This window comes from Euwallacea fornicatus, chromosome 13, assembly GCF_040115645.1.
Source record: "Euwallacea fornicatus isolate EFF26 chromosome 13, ASM4011564v1, whole genome shotgun sequence".
NCBI lineage: Eukaryota > Metazoa > Arthropoda > Insecta > Coleoptera > Curculionidae > Euwallacea > Euwallacea fornicatus.
Window position 1 is genome coordinate 148,430 of NC_089553.1, and position 12,903 is coordinate 161,332.

The 12,903-nt window shown below is 35.6% G+C and overlaps 1 protein-coding gene across 4 annotated transcripts; it reads right to left on the minus strand.

Moving 5' to 3' along the window:
* Positions 1–2,414: 2,414 nt before the first annotated feature.
* On the minus strand, positions 2,415–12,700 carry LOC136342805 (microtubule-associated protein futsch-like). 4 transcript variants are annotated; one of them, XM_066288969.1, is made up of 15 exons: positions 12,537–12,700; positions 12,064–12,442; positions 10,416–10,866; positions 10,259–10,363; positions 6,630–10,206; positions 5,948–6,085; positions 5,602–5,829; positions 5,403–5,548; positions 5,142–5,346; positions 4,874–5,059; positions 4,715–4,802; positions 4,332–4,439; positions 4,154–4,255; positions 3,974–4,078; positions 2,415–3,908 (listed from the first exon to the last, which is right to left on the minus strand). In XM_066288969.1, exons 2-15 carry the CDS (start codon positions 12,353–12,355, stop codon positions 3,889–3,891), a joined length of 5,751 nt encoding a protein of 1,916 aa, XP_066145066.1. In that variant the 5' UTR covers positions 12,356–12,442; positions 12,537–12,700; the 3' UTR covers positions 2,415–3,888. The 4 variants fall into 4 exon arrangements, with proteins under 4 accessions (XP_066145066.1, XP_066145067.1, XP_066145068.1 ...); XM_066288970.1 differs by having other exon boundaries at positions 5,948–6,082; positions 12,064–12,476; XM_066288971.1 differs by having other exon boundaries at positions 5,148–5,346; positions 12,064–12,476.
* Positions 12,701–12,903: the final 203 nt, after the last annotated feature.

Consider the following 12,903-nt stretch of genomic DNA (forward strand, 5'->3'; position numbering starts at 1 on the left):
TTTTATTCACTGACGAATCCAGATTTAAAGCTCACCAATATTCTCAACGAATAGAAGTGTGAAGACAGTCTGGAAATGTTGAACATTTACATGTGCAAGAACTCTATTTATATAGAGTTTGTACAATAATGGTATGGCCAGAATAATGATTGACGGCAGAACCGACTTCATTTTTCCAAATCGATAATACATCGATACCACTGATGACTTTGCAGTCCGACGATTTGCTGGTTCTGTTAACCAAAACTTTCGCCTTATGCACAACGATGTTCGTCCACATGTCGCCGAAATTGTGGCAAACTGGTTGACCAGCGAAAGAATCGTGGCATTGCCACGGGTGGCACCATCGCCACGTCTGAATCCAATTGATCATGCTAGAAACACGCTTTAACAAGTTTCGCTACATGTAACTAACTTTTACGGTGCTTTTCGAGTCCAGAGGGTACTGTTAAAAGAATGAAGATGCCGCAAGGATTACACAAAGATACTACAAGCGAAAATAACAATATCATTTTGAATATTGACCATAAAATTCAGGCTGTAAATAATGATTGTGAAGGCCATATTTTGTATTAGATTTAATCTTTTTTGATTATTGAAAATGTTTTTTTTAAGTTAACAGAAAGTTATTTTTAGTTATATACTGTATGATATAGAAAAGAGAACACCCCGTAAAATTGGTTTTATTTAAATAATTTTTGGTATACATATTTCTTACGCTAAAACAAATAGTTCATTAAAAAAATTAACAAATTTAATTGTTAAAAACCAAAAAAATAATTAATAATTGGTCGATCCTCCAAGGTGTCTTATTCCTTTACACGTCTAGGCATGAATTTGATGAGTTGATTGATGATCTCTTGGAGATCTCATTCCAGGCTAACCGAACAGCATGACATAGCGCCACTACTATATTTAGAAGGTGGGGTAAATTATGCAACCTTTTTCTACAATATCCCATATATGTTCAATGGGTAAAAGGTCTGGAGCACAAGGTGGCCAAGGTAGTAAATTGATTGCATTTTGTGGAAAGAAGTCCATAATCACTCCAGACACATGTGGTAGTGTATTGTTTTGCTTGAAAACTGGATTCCAGGAGTTCTTAGATATATCGTTAGGCTATCATACTGCCTCTAACGAAAAGTAAAGATGATCTACTATGCAATGGCACTTCAAACGATTACTCCAACAGTTTGATTCACATGCCTCTGTATTGTAAACTGAGGATGCCGTCTTTTATCTCATCTTCTTCTTACTCTTACCCGATCATCATGCATACCCCAACAGATTTCAATATATCCGTTCTCTGCACCACTGCTGTCGATTTTAGCGATGATTGAAATTGAAGGGTAACAAAAGATGAGGACGATAATAAATCAGTCCAAAACTTCTTATCCGGCGATAAATGGTTCAAATCCCAATGGGTCTTCCATACTCAGCAAACCATTGATCCGCCAGCGTCCTCGACGAGGCAAACCCACCTTTTAAGGCCATAATTCGAAGGCGGCGATCTTGTTGTGTTATTTTTCGGGATCGTTCAGTATTTCTCCTTCCGCTTATTTGTTCTTCGTAGAACCATGCCTGACAACATCTCACTATAGCGTTTACACTACGGTTCAATCTAGTGGTGATTTCCCTCAATGACTGACCAGCCTTTCGTAGACCCATAAATTCGACGTCTCTCAAGCTCGTTTCACTTGATTAAAATTTCACTGCATTCTGCATCTAGCTTTATGTAATTAATCTAAAACAACTTTCTAAGCACATTATACACTAATAAACGATATTTTACAGTCATATTGTTGATATTTTATTGTAATTGTTATGGTAAAAAAAAAACAAAAATTCCTGATAACTCTTAAATACATTGATAAACATGGCTGAAAATTTAATCGTTTTTTGTGTCTCTATATACAAATACGCATACCAAAAATTATTTAAATAAAATCATTTTCATGGGGTGTCCTCTTTTTTATGTTATACAATATATTTACAAATTATAAATGAATCAATATAATTTAGAAATCTAAGTAGCAACAAAAGCTTATGTTGGTTGTATATTAAACAATTTCTAACACTGTAAATGCATTTTTGTTTTCTAATTAATTTCAGCAGAACTTCAGTTCTATTTATAAAAATACTCTTAGATTTTGTCGATGTGTGAATTATTTTATGTGGACTAGTCAATTTGATCTCTCACTTGTGAGACAAAAAGGTGAATGTTATATCAATGTAAAGTACAATACAACAATAAAATATAAAAATAATGATTACATGGTAAAATAAGAATATCAATTCGGACGCATTTTTATTGTTTTAGAAAGATAACTTTAATATAAGTTATAAAAAAGTACAGAAAATGAGGATGTCTATAAAAACGATTTTCTTGGATATGCAAAATAAATCAATAGAAATAGTTAAATCAATTACTTTTATTAAGACTATATTTAAACTAAGATGACTCTCCGATAGACTTCTTAAAATCAATAAAATGTAACATATATAAAGTTCATGGAAAAAAATTCGACGCCCTAAATGTCCCGGTAAACACAAAATTTGCACAGTTTAACATCTTATAAATCACTCAGAAAAAAGAATAATATTAAAACACCAAGCAGTTATGCCCAAAAAGGGTGTTTCCTACAACCTCAATAGAAATTTAAACTTTCCTTTCAAGGGAACAAAAATATTTTCCTTCATTGCAAGTATGTCCTATACGTTTGCGGGGAAGTATTCATTTTTTATATTTTGTTCGTGAATAACTTTTCACCCCCAAATGGGAGTTATTAGAGCGGTGAAAATGCATATTATTCAGTTAAAACTAACTCAAAATAATATTTAACCGTTGCTAAGGGCTCGGACAAAAACCGTTATTAACCTTTTGGTGACAAATATGTCATCGTTTTGAAACTCTAGGAAAAAATTGTTACAAAAACGAAATTTAACAGAAACAAAATATATAAAAAGTCAATAAGTAAAGTAGATGAAACAATTTATAAATTCGTCGCCTTATTTAAATAAAATACATGCACTTTAGTTTTACATTTTTTTAATAATACTTTCCTGGTAACGATGCAAGCATCGTTCAATTCTGTGACCACATATACGCATTTATAATTATATCTTTAAACCTTTATTTCGTTTTTCTAAGAATTTTTTTCTGAGTGTTAAAGACACTGATAAATTTGTCACCGCATCGTTAACATAAGTTTTCGCCACGGTTCTTAGTAAAAGATGAAAGTTGCGCAAAGATAGTTTTAATTGAAAATGGTCTACCGCACCAACAACCTCTACTTATGTGTGAGAATAAAATAAAAGAAAACATATTTTCTTCTCTACCCATCATAAATACACATACATAATACCTGCGCTTTTCATAAAACAGAACATTGGTAGTAGAAAAAAATTAGACACACACCTCTGGAGGAAAGTGCTCTTTTCTTCGTCGAATGTTGAGGCCCTTCATTTCGCATCAGGCATGATATTATTCGCGGATGCAAAAGTGGTACTTTCCTCCCATGTTGAGCAAATAACTATTGCCCATAATAAATTAGACCAATTTATAGAACTGATAACGTGTTGGATTTAACTCTACAATTTCTAACTAATGGTCAAACATCACAAAATTATTATAAATAAGACATTATTTTACAAAAGTTTGGATTCACTTTCTGGAATCAACTATTCAAAAATTCATAAAACGCTAGTTTCCTGTAAACAAATCGCATTTGGGTACAGGTTGATTTAATATCAGCATTTAACAACTCATCCCTATAAAGTCAATTTTAAATCGCACAAATTAATTGCCTAAGACACCAAAAAACGGTCCTTGTCTTCTCGTACATCGGCAGCTCTAGATTAGACTGGTAATTCGCTAGGAAATCGTCACTAATAGTGGCGTAAATGACCTAAGATTAAACGCAATGCAATATAAGCGTAGAGTAACAATTTCTTGAAAAAAATTAAATCTTACCGACACTATGTGACGCAAGATGATGCGGCCCCACAGACAAATTCGGAGGTATTATGACTCCTCCATGAGGACTTTGCATATGAGGGGGGTGTGAATGAAGGTGCCCTTTAATTATTTAAATTTTAATCAATCAAAAAAGAAATTAAATAAAAGTGCGAAAAAAATCCAATATAATATTACCTGAATTATGAGGGGATGGAGGTGGTAAAGATAAGTTTGGCGGTAGACCGGCAGCTGCAAGAGGGCTTTGAACATGGTGGGATTGGTGAGAGGGTACTGAACCTTTCAAAAAATATATATAAGGACTTCAATGAAGAATTTATTGCAGTGACTAATAGCACAGAATACACTATCTTACCTGCAGAATGTTGAACTTGATGAGGAGATGGGGGTGGTACGCTCATCGGAGGCAAACCCGGTGTTCCAAGCGGACTCTGCAGATGGTGATGAATGGTTTGAAGGTGGCCTACAATCGAAAATCTTTAATTACTTAAACCCTTGTATCCAGGCTATAAATACCAGTGCAATAAAAATACAATCGTAAATAAAAAAAATGATAATTACAACCTAAAGCCTAAAAATTTAAAGAACATATATTGGGGTAAAGGTTTTTTGTTTGCTCTATATAGAGGCAACATTACATTACTTACCACTTACCGCAGAGCAATAATACAAAATTTAAAAACCATTGGAAACGACCAATAACAAAATTACAGTTATGCTAAAACTAAAACAACTCACTTTGAGATAAAGCTGGAGATGCCATCATAATACCAACGGGTCCTCGATGCAAGTTGGACTGATACTGAGCCGGTGCTTGCTGTTGTTGCTAAATAAGAAATAGATAAAACTCATATTAATATAACAACACATCTAGAGCAAGGTTTAGGCTTTACTTACTTGTTGCTGGGCAGAGTGAATAATGGAAGCCAAATATCCGGCTGGTACATTATTCACTGGTGCAATTTTAATTCGTGGTGGGAAAACGTGCGGAGGTGGTGAGCCTGGTGGCGGGGATGGGGGCGGTAGATTGTCCTCTGAGTCACTATCGTCCATCGGCGAGGACAATCTCTTAATCACTTTAACCTAAAACCAACCACCAATTAAACAAAATTCAACTATAATTATTAAACAGAAACTGTAATTAATTTTAAAAAAATCTACAGACCTTTACCTTCTTCTTCATTTTCTTCTTTTTACTCTTATTTCCCAACAACACCTTCGTAAACCTCTTCTCCTTCGGCAATTTCCTCTGCGGAGGAGGAGGTGACGTCAAGTCCTCTCCCGCAGAAGGTGACGTTCCTTCCCCGGGTCTAATACCGTCAGCGAACTGCACATATTTCGGTCGCCTTTCTACAACCTCCTCCAAATCTCTGTACGATAAAAAAATTTCAGATTTTTAAAATTTTTTACATCGATGACTACTAACCTGTCTTGCCTATTAACCAAAATACCTTTACCCGCTTCTTTATGGGCCACCACAAGCGACAACGGAGGCCATTGAACAGGTTGTTCGCCTAAGGCGCTAAATTCTACAGAGTCATCCTCTTCATCTTCCTCCAACTCTAAGGCCCTCTAAGATACATTATTTGTTATTTGTAATTCAAGAAAAGAAAATGCCTCCCGACCTTGATCATACTTTCAGTCTTGGCCTTAATTTTCGCTTGTCTTATCTTTTCCTTTTCTTTCCGCCTCCTTTCCTTTGCTTCCCGACGAATTTCCCGTTCTAAGCGACGCATCTCACGCTCCGCACGTCGCTCTGCTATTTTCTGGAGCATGGCGTATTCTGCCGATGCTTTTTCTGGCGACGTGAGAGGCGATTCCAAGGAGTCAGGATCGGTCTTTTCGGTTTTAATCTAACAAGAAGGAATGGAGAACGCAATAAAAATAATATTTATTTGAAATATGGGAAAACTAAAACTCAAAGAAATAATAACGATGGAAAATAATTTTATGTAATAGTATTTTGTTTACCTCAGTACCAGAAGATGGATGTGATGTAGTCAACTCGGGAGGAACAATGTCAGTTGGGACGATCTGAAGCATGTTGCCAACTTGCAAGATTTTTGGTCGCATATCCATAATGCGGGGAGGTTGAACTGGTAATTGCTGCTGAAAAACGTCTGATTGTTTAGAGAAATTTTATACATATATAGAGACATATGTTGCAAACTTTTTTGCTATTCAGACTTAGACCTAGGTATTCCACAGCAGATTCAGCTGAACCAAAACCAAAAACCAGAATAAGTCGAAGCTTGGTATATAGAGTTTGAGAGATATATGCCACAAATGAAATTAATTCCACAGTAATGCTAATATTATTGAATTGAGCAAGCACTAATTTCGATTCAGCTTAACCGACTTTTTTATAAGTGGGCCCTAATGTAGATATAAATTGTATATGCTATAAAATCCTTGCAAATTAAGTATTAGCTTCAAAGTTGTTTAGCTACAATTCAATTTGCACTACACTGGAGGTAATATCTTGAAAAGCTATCAGATTCTACCAATACTGCTTCCTACGCTGCTCGCAATTCTTTGCTTTATAAGAGCCATAGCAACATTTCTTTTAGTTTTTACTTTCCATGTTAACAAATATTCGACTTTCTAAATAATTACTCACCAAACCCACTCAAATTCATAAAGAAAAACGTACCTGTATTTCATACGGTATACTGCTCGACGCTCCCGGAACAGATATAGGAATGCCGGCAAGATCATCAGTGGGCACAATTTGCAACATATTTCCTACTTGTCGATAAGTGCTCTGTGGAGCCCCCATTTTAAACTCTCGAGGTACTGAAATTTGCGATTGTATCGCACTGTATTGCTGCCCGTAGTCATAATCTGATGGAATGTTAGTGTCGAATTCTTTGGTCGAATCCGAATGTGCCATTTCCAGTTCCTCTCTGATCCGAACATCCAATGGTATTCGTCTGGGCGATGGCAAACCTTCCCCTGCTTCCTGTTCTATGACATTAGCCTTGAAGAAATTTATTTGAGGCAATTGATCGTCACTTATAGTGGAGTCTGCAACGCTCAACTTTAGAGGACTACTTCTGCGAAGAGCTGGTGATTTCCTTCCCTTTTGTTGATCTTTCAATCTTTTTCCTTTAGGAGAAATACTTCTTCGTCTCCTAGGCGAAGTATGACGGTTTCTAGGTGGAGATGATAACCTACGTCTTGGAGAAGGGCTGTGCCGTCTTTTTCTTGGCGACAAGCTACGCCTTCCTGGCGACTTTCTTCTCTTAAAAGGACTTCGACGCATAGGAGATCTCTTCCTAGGTGACAACCCTCTTCTCCTAGGCGAGCGCTTTCTTGACATTTCACTGTTATGAGGAGAAGTTTCTTTTTTCCTACGTTTTGGAGAAGGCTCCCTATGATTACCACCACCTTTACCTAAACTAGAGCTCTTTGAAAGTTCCTTGTTTTTCAAACCGATAGGCTTTACTGACATCTCATCAACCTTAATTTCTTTCTTCAAATCCTCTAGTTTTCTTCGTCTTGTTTCTTCAACCACCGCCTCATCCTCCGCATCTGAATCATCCAGCTTTACACGGGAGTCCAGCACTTTCTTCGAAGGAAGGGTTAAAGACGTAAATGTCGGCCTCACATTTTCTTCAGATGCCCACACATCAACGGTTCTAAATAGACCTGCAGTAGGACTGATGCTAATCAGAGGTTCGGAGCTCAGTTTAAAGTCTTTGGTGACGTCCACGGATGATGAGTGACTCATAGGCAGAGGAATGTTGTTCATGCTCACAGTAGTATCATTTGATATTTCTACACTAGGCGTGGATACATTTTTAGTGGACATGGTTGGAGCTGATATACTTGGCATACTAGTCGCCAGGCTTAATGTAATGTTTTGGGTGACGTTGGCAGATAGACTTAGATTAATCATAGGTTTGTTCAAATCCAAGACAGCCTCTATTTTAGGGGATGGAGAGGGCACAGGTTTGATCGGATGATCTGATGTTTTAATTGGGGGTAGAGGGATTTGGATTGTAGGGATATCCACTGAAGATGGAACTGTCGAGCCCTTCAAAATTTTTGACATTATGCTCTTTTCTGCCTTAAATTCATCCACAAACATAAGAGAGCAATCTGAGCTGCTGTCAATTTCTATTGGCTTAGACGGACTTCGAATCTCCACAGATTTAATAAACTCTTCGTATTGGTTCTCCAAGGCGTTTCCGCTATTATTTGACTCTAAATCAATGACTTCATCAAGTTTTTCCAATTTAATTTTAGGGAACTCCGCAACATCCCATCTTTTTCCTTTATTTGGTATAGGAGTCACATCAACTTCAATGTCAAAAAACTCTGGATCGACATTTATCGAAACCTTTTCAAGTCGACTTTGTGGCCTTACAGGCGTGCGGTCTTTTTTTAACCTATTCTTTCCTTCGGTAATCGAAGCAGTCGTTCGTTTGTGCAATTCTTCAATTGATAATATGTCTTTTTCAACTTTTACTTCGATTGGAATAAACGGTTCTGCAGAAGAAGGCAACTGAATATCCAATGAACTATCGGTATTCCCAATCTCCTCATCACTCTCCCAAGAACTAATTTCCACGTCCTTTTCTTGTTTTATCTGCGAAAGAGGAATTAGCTCTGGAGTTGTCTCTTTTCCAAGGTTTTGCTTGAGAGAACTTTGGGAAGTTTCTGATTTTTGTTGCTTCCTTTTAGGTGATATTTCTTCCCACATATCTAAATAATCCAAGTTCTTACAGCCTCTTTCAGACCCTTTTGTATTAAGAGGAGCAGGATTATCTTCTAGAACCAAAAGTCCCTCGTATCTGTCTCCTAAAGGAGATCGAAAAATATCGGATTTTGGAGATAATCTTTCTGTTTTAATCTCCTCTTTCAGTTTAAGCGGTGACTTAGCATGGTCGAAAACTCTCATATCGGCTTCTCCTGATTGTTCTTTTAAAAAAGCCTCATTTAATTTAAGCAAATCCACTTTAACGTCCTCGATCTTATCTCGATTTTTTTTAGCAGAATCGGATTGTTCAGCAGTTTCCGCATTATCTTTATCCAATGTTAGATCATCTAGCATTATAATAGCTTTGATATTTTTATTTTTAGATTTCCCTTTTAGCTTCTTTTCCGCGTCTAATCGATCAGCGAAGAACTTAATGTCGTCCTCATAATTCTCTTGAGTGTTGTCTTCTGTGTCGATGCTCTTCCTATCAGAATTCTTCACTTGAGAGTCGCCGCTAATTGTGCGTTTCTTCTTTTTCTTTGAAAATAATTGATCCTTTCTCGTCCTTTTCATCGAATGGCGTATTTCGACCAAGTCAAATATTTGCTCACTGTCCGTTTCTTGACCTTTCCTTTTTTTAAATTTCTTACGCTTCTCTTTACTTATCTTCAATTTAGAATGTTTTCTTTTCTTTCTCTTCTTCTTCTTCTTCCTATCGCTTTCATCGTCTGATTCTAAAGACTCATCCTCATTAGACTTATCTTGCCTCTTTGCTTTCTTTGATAATTTCCTATTGTAAGATTTTACTCTCAAAGAATTCTTTTCTCGATTTTTTTTATGTTTCTTTTTACTTCTTCTATCTTTAACAGATTCAGCTCCACTAACTTCAAATCCTTCCTCTCTATGTGACTCACTACCCTCGATTGAGGCTTCAAGAAACTTTAATTTTTCTTTGACTAATTTATATTCCTCTGTGTTTACATTTATATCAACGTTACCTTTGACAACTTCTGCTATTTCTTCATGTTGGCCATCCCACTCTAACTTCTTGTCATTTTGGACTAAACTTAAATCATCTTTATCTATGTCTGTAACTTTGGGCGTCCCAGCAGGAGTTAATTCCTCACTTATTATTTCATCTTCTAGCAACGATTTTTCATCTTCCCTGATTAATTGAAAATCAAAATCATCCGTTGAATTATCATTAAGCTTTTCCTTAATTTCCAGATCTTCAGGGACTGCCTCAGGTTCTTCATCAGAATAGCTTTGAAGGAATGAAAGACCCACGGAATTCTCCAATAATGTTGCTTCAGAAGTTTCTGACTTTTTCCAACTTTTGGGGTACCATTTCCCAAAGTAAGTAGATTTTTCTTCTGGTTGGCGTTTAGAACATTTGCTTAGTTTTTCTATGATAAGTCTTCGCTCTCGCGGTATTAGGTTGAAAACTTGCTCCCTAGTTAGGAAGCCCTTTGTGCTTTGCCGCTGGTTTGTACTATATAGTATTGAAGGTTCTGTAGCAGTACATCTAAAGATTTTGTCTTCTTAGAAAATATTTCGCTAAAACAGGGATACATTACCTTAAATATGAAAAAGGAACCCATGAGAATTCTCCAGTTTGCGACTCAATTTTGTAACTTTCTATAGGAGGTGGTGGAGTTTCAAAGTTAAAATATTTTTTAAACCTATAAGATATTTCTATAGTCACTACCAAGCAATAACAAGCTAAATACTTACTCAAATCTCCTTTCCCTGGATTTTCTGTGCAATCTCTTCAACGCCTGATCTTTTTGAAAATTAAGTCCCATTTCTTTGTACTCAGCCCAATTTTTTGGATACTCTTTCTCCTTCTTACTGCTCCCGCCATTCCTCGTCGACTCCCTATCCTCACTTCGATATTTCGTTGAACTTCTAGGCGACACTGACCTATGAGCGGTATCATTCTTTCTAATATTCCGGCACTTAATCTCCCGCCTCTTAAACATATTTTCTCGCTCTGAAACTGATTTCAAAAGATTTGATGTTGAATCATTTGCTAATATGACTGAATCTTCTGGTATGATAATGCCAGCAGGTAGTGCTGGTGATGGACCCTGTGGAGCAAATCCATATCCAGCCCTTTTTAATAGCTCTATATTCCGAATCACAGCCTTAGCAGACTCATTTGGATAAGTGGCTGAAGAAGGCACTGGAAAGAAATTAGATTTGAAACAAACGTAAATTAAGTTTTGGTAACAAAAAACAGGCACAAAATATAAAAAAAATGTCTCAAAAGTTAGTTAATGAATTATTCAATTAATGACCTTATAATGTACAAGTTATCAAGTAACTGATAATTAAGGGTAACTATCAGTTAAAATAAGTGTATAGTTTTCATACAAAAAACAAGAATTCCACCAATACCTTGAATTCCTTCCTTTCCTTTCAATGTGTCTATAGAAATTAGCCTGCAGTTAAAGTTACCAGCATGTTAAGGGCAGTAATTGTCATGTCTGGATAATCATTTTTGGAGATAATCAGAATACCAAGAAATCAAGAATTCATAAATAACTAGAGAGCAAGCCTAGTTATATTCATTTGAAGCTTAAGCTTAATATAAGTAAAGGAGCTACTCACTTTAAAGAACCAATTCAAGCCTTTTGTTATTGTTGCCTCATTGGACAAAAAAGCACAAGTTAGATAACACTAAATTCCAGCTGCAAAATGTTGATATGAACAGATTTTATTTGTAAATAAAACAATAATACAATAACATAATACTAAAAGAATTTTAACATTTTCATTTGCGTGTATTTTACTATCTCTAAAATTTAGCAGTTCTACTTAGACCCATATCCGAGTACTACAAATAATTCTCCACTGTTAAAACACATGCCAGGCACTCTGAGATAGTAAATTGAATATCGTAAAATTTTCTAGTTTAGTTTTAGTTGGACATAGGTGCAATAAATATGAAATAAGCCAGTAAATACAAAACTGAAATTTGTGAGCAAATCTGCTTTGTTGGCATTCTATTAGTTGTAATTGATGATTACAAAAAATATAGAGAAAATGAAATTAAAGATCATTGAAGATATTAACAAATCCAAACATGACCAATTATAAGGTAACCTAAATCATTTCAAAACTAAGAAATTTCCATTTTTTAGTTATGTTAATATTGTAATAAATAAGTAAATCATGGGTCTTAGAATGTGCCACAAAAACATAAACACAAATAATTCCAATAGTTGTATTACCTCTCAGTGATTATATCCATATATTTCTTGCTATACAACTATTCAATAATGCTGAATGTGAAAACCCATCATTCTATGCCCCATATTTCATTAGTATAAAATTAAATTAATCTTACAAACACATCAAATTGTTAAAAAAAACTCACTTTTTTTAGGTTTATCATTTCGCTTCATAGAGCTAACTTTATCACTCTCATTTCTTATTGCTTTAAAACTCTCGCATCTCTTAGCACAATAAGCTTGCAGTCGTTTCTTAGCTAATTCAGAATTTTTAGGAATCAGCCCTATTTTAAAAGGCTGAATTTGGTCAGTAGTGGGATTGTCTGAACTCTCATCTTCTGAGTAATCCAAACGTGTGGGACTTTCCACAAATTCATTTAAACTTGCCAGGACTGAGGCAGAGTCCCCAGAATCTAGATCAGTTCTCCACAAGTCCATATCTCTCTTCAAAAAGCAATTTCCTAGTAAACCTTGGAATTAGTCTTGGCCCCAGATTCAGGCCATTGTTAAGGCAGATTTCATTTACTATGGATCAAACATCATCTTTGAGAGTGGAGGCCTGAATGTTAATTAAAAATATTAAAATGTCGGCTGTTTACAGTTGAAGATCTGAACTTACTTTTTAAATACTGAATCACCCTAAATCAGAAGGCTTATAGAAAGGACCATGAATACACAATTAATACAGGAATTGTTTATATTTGTCCCAATTTAAGTTTTTAGAAATTCTATGCATTTGACATGAAATGCACTTTAGAGAAAAATGATGGTATGGTGCATGTGGCACTGCTTGAATTTATTCGATTTATACTTTATCTGGTCTATTGCATGATTCGCTTATATTGTTTTCTAATCATATAGATGCGAGAGAAGCAGATAGCGATAAGATTTTGTCAAACAAAGATTGCTACTCACTCCTGAATCACTCTGCTTACTCTGAGGGTAAAGGGAGTACAATGACCGTCAACAATATTCTAGTCGAGTTT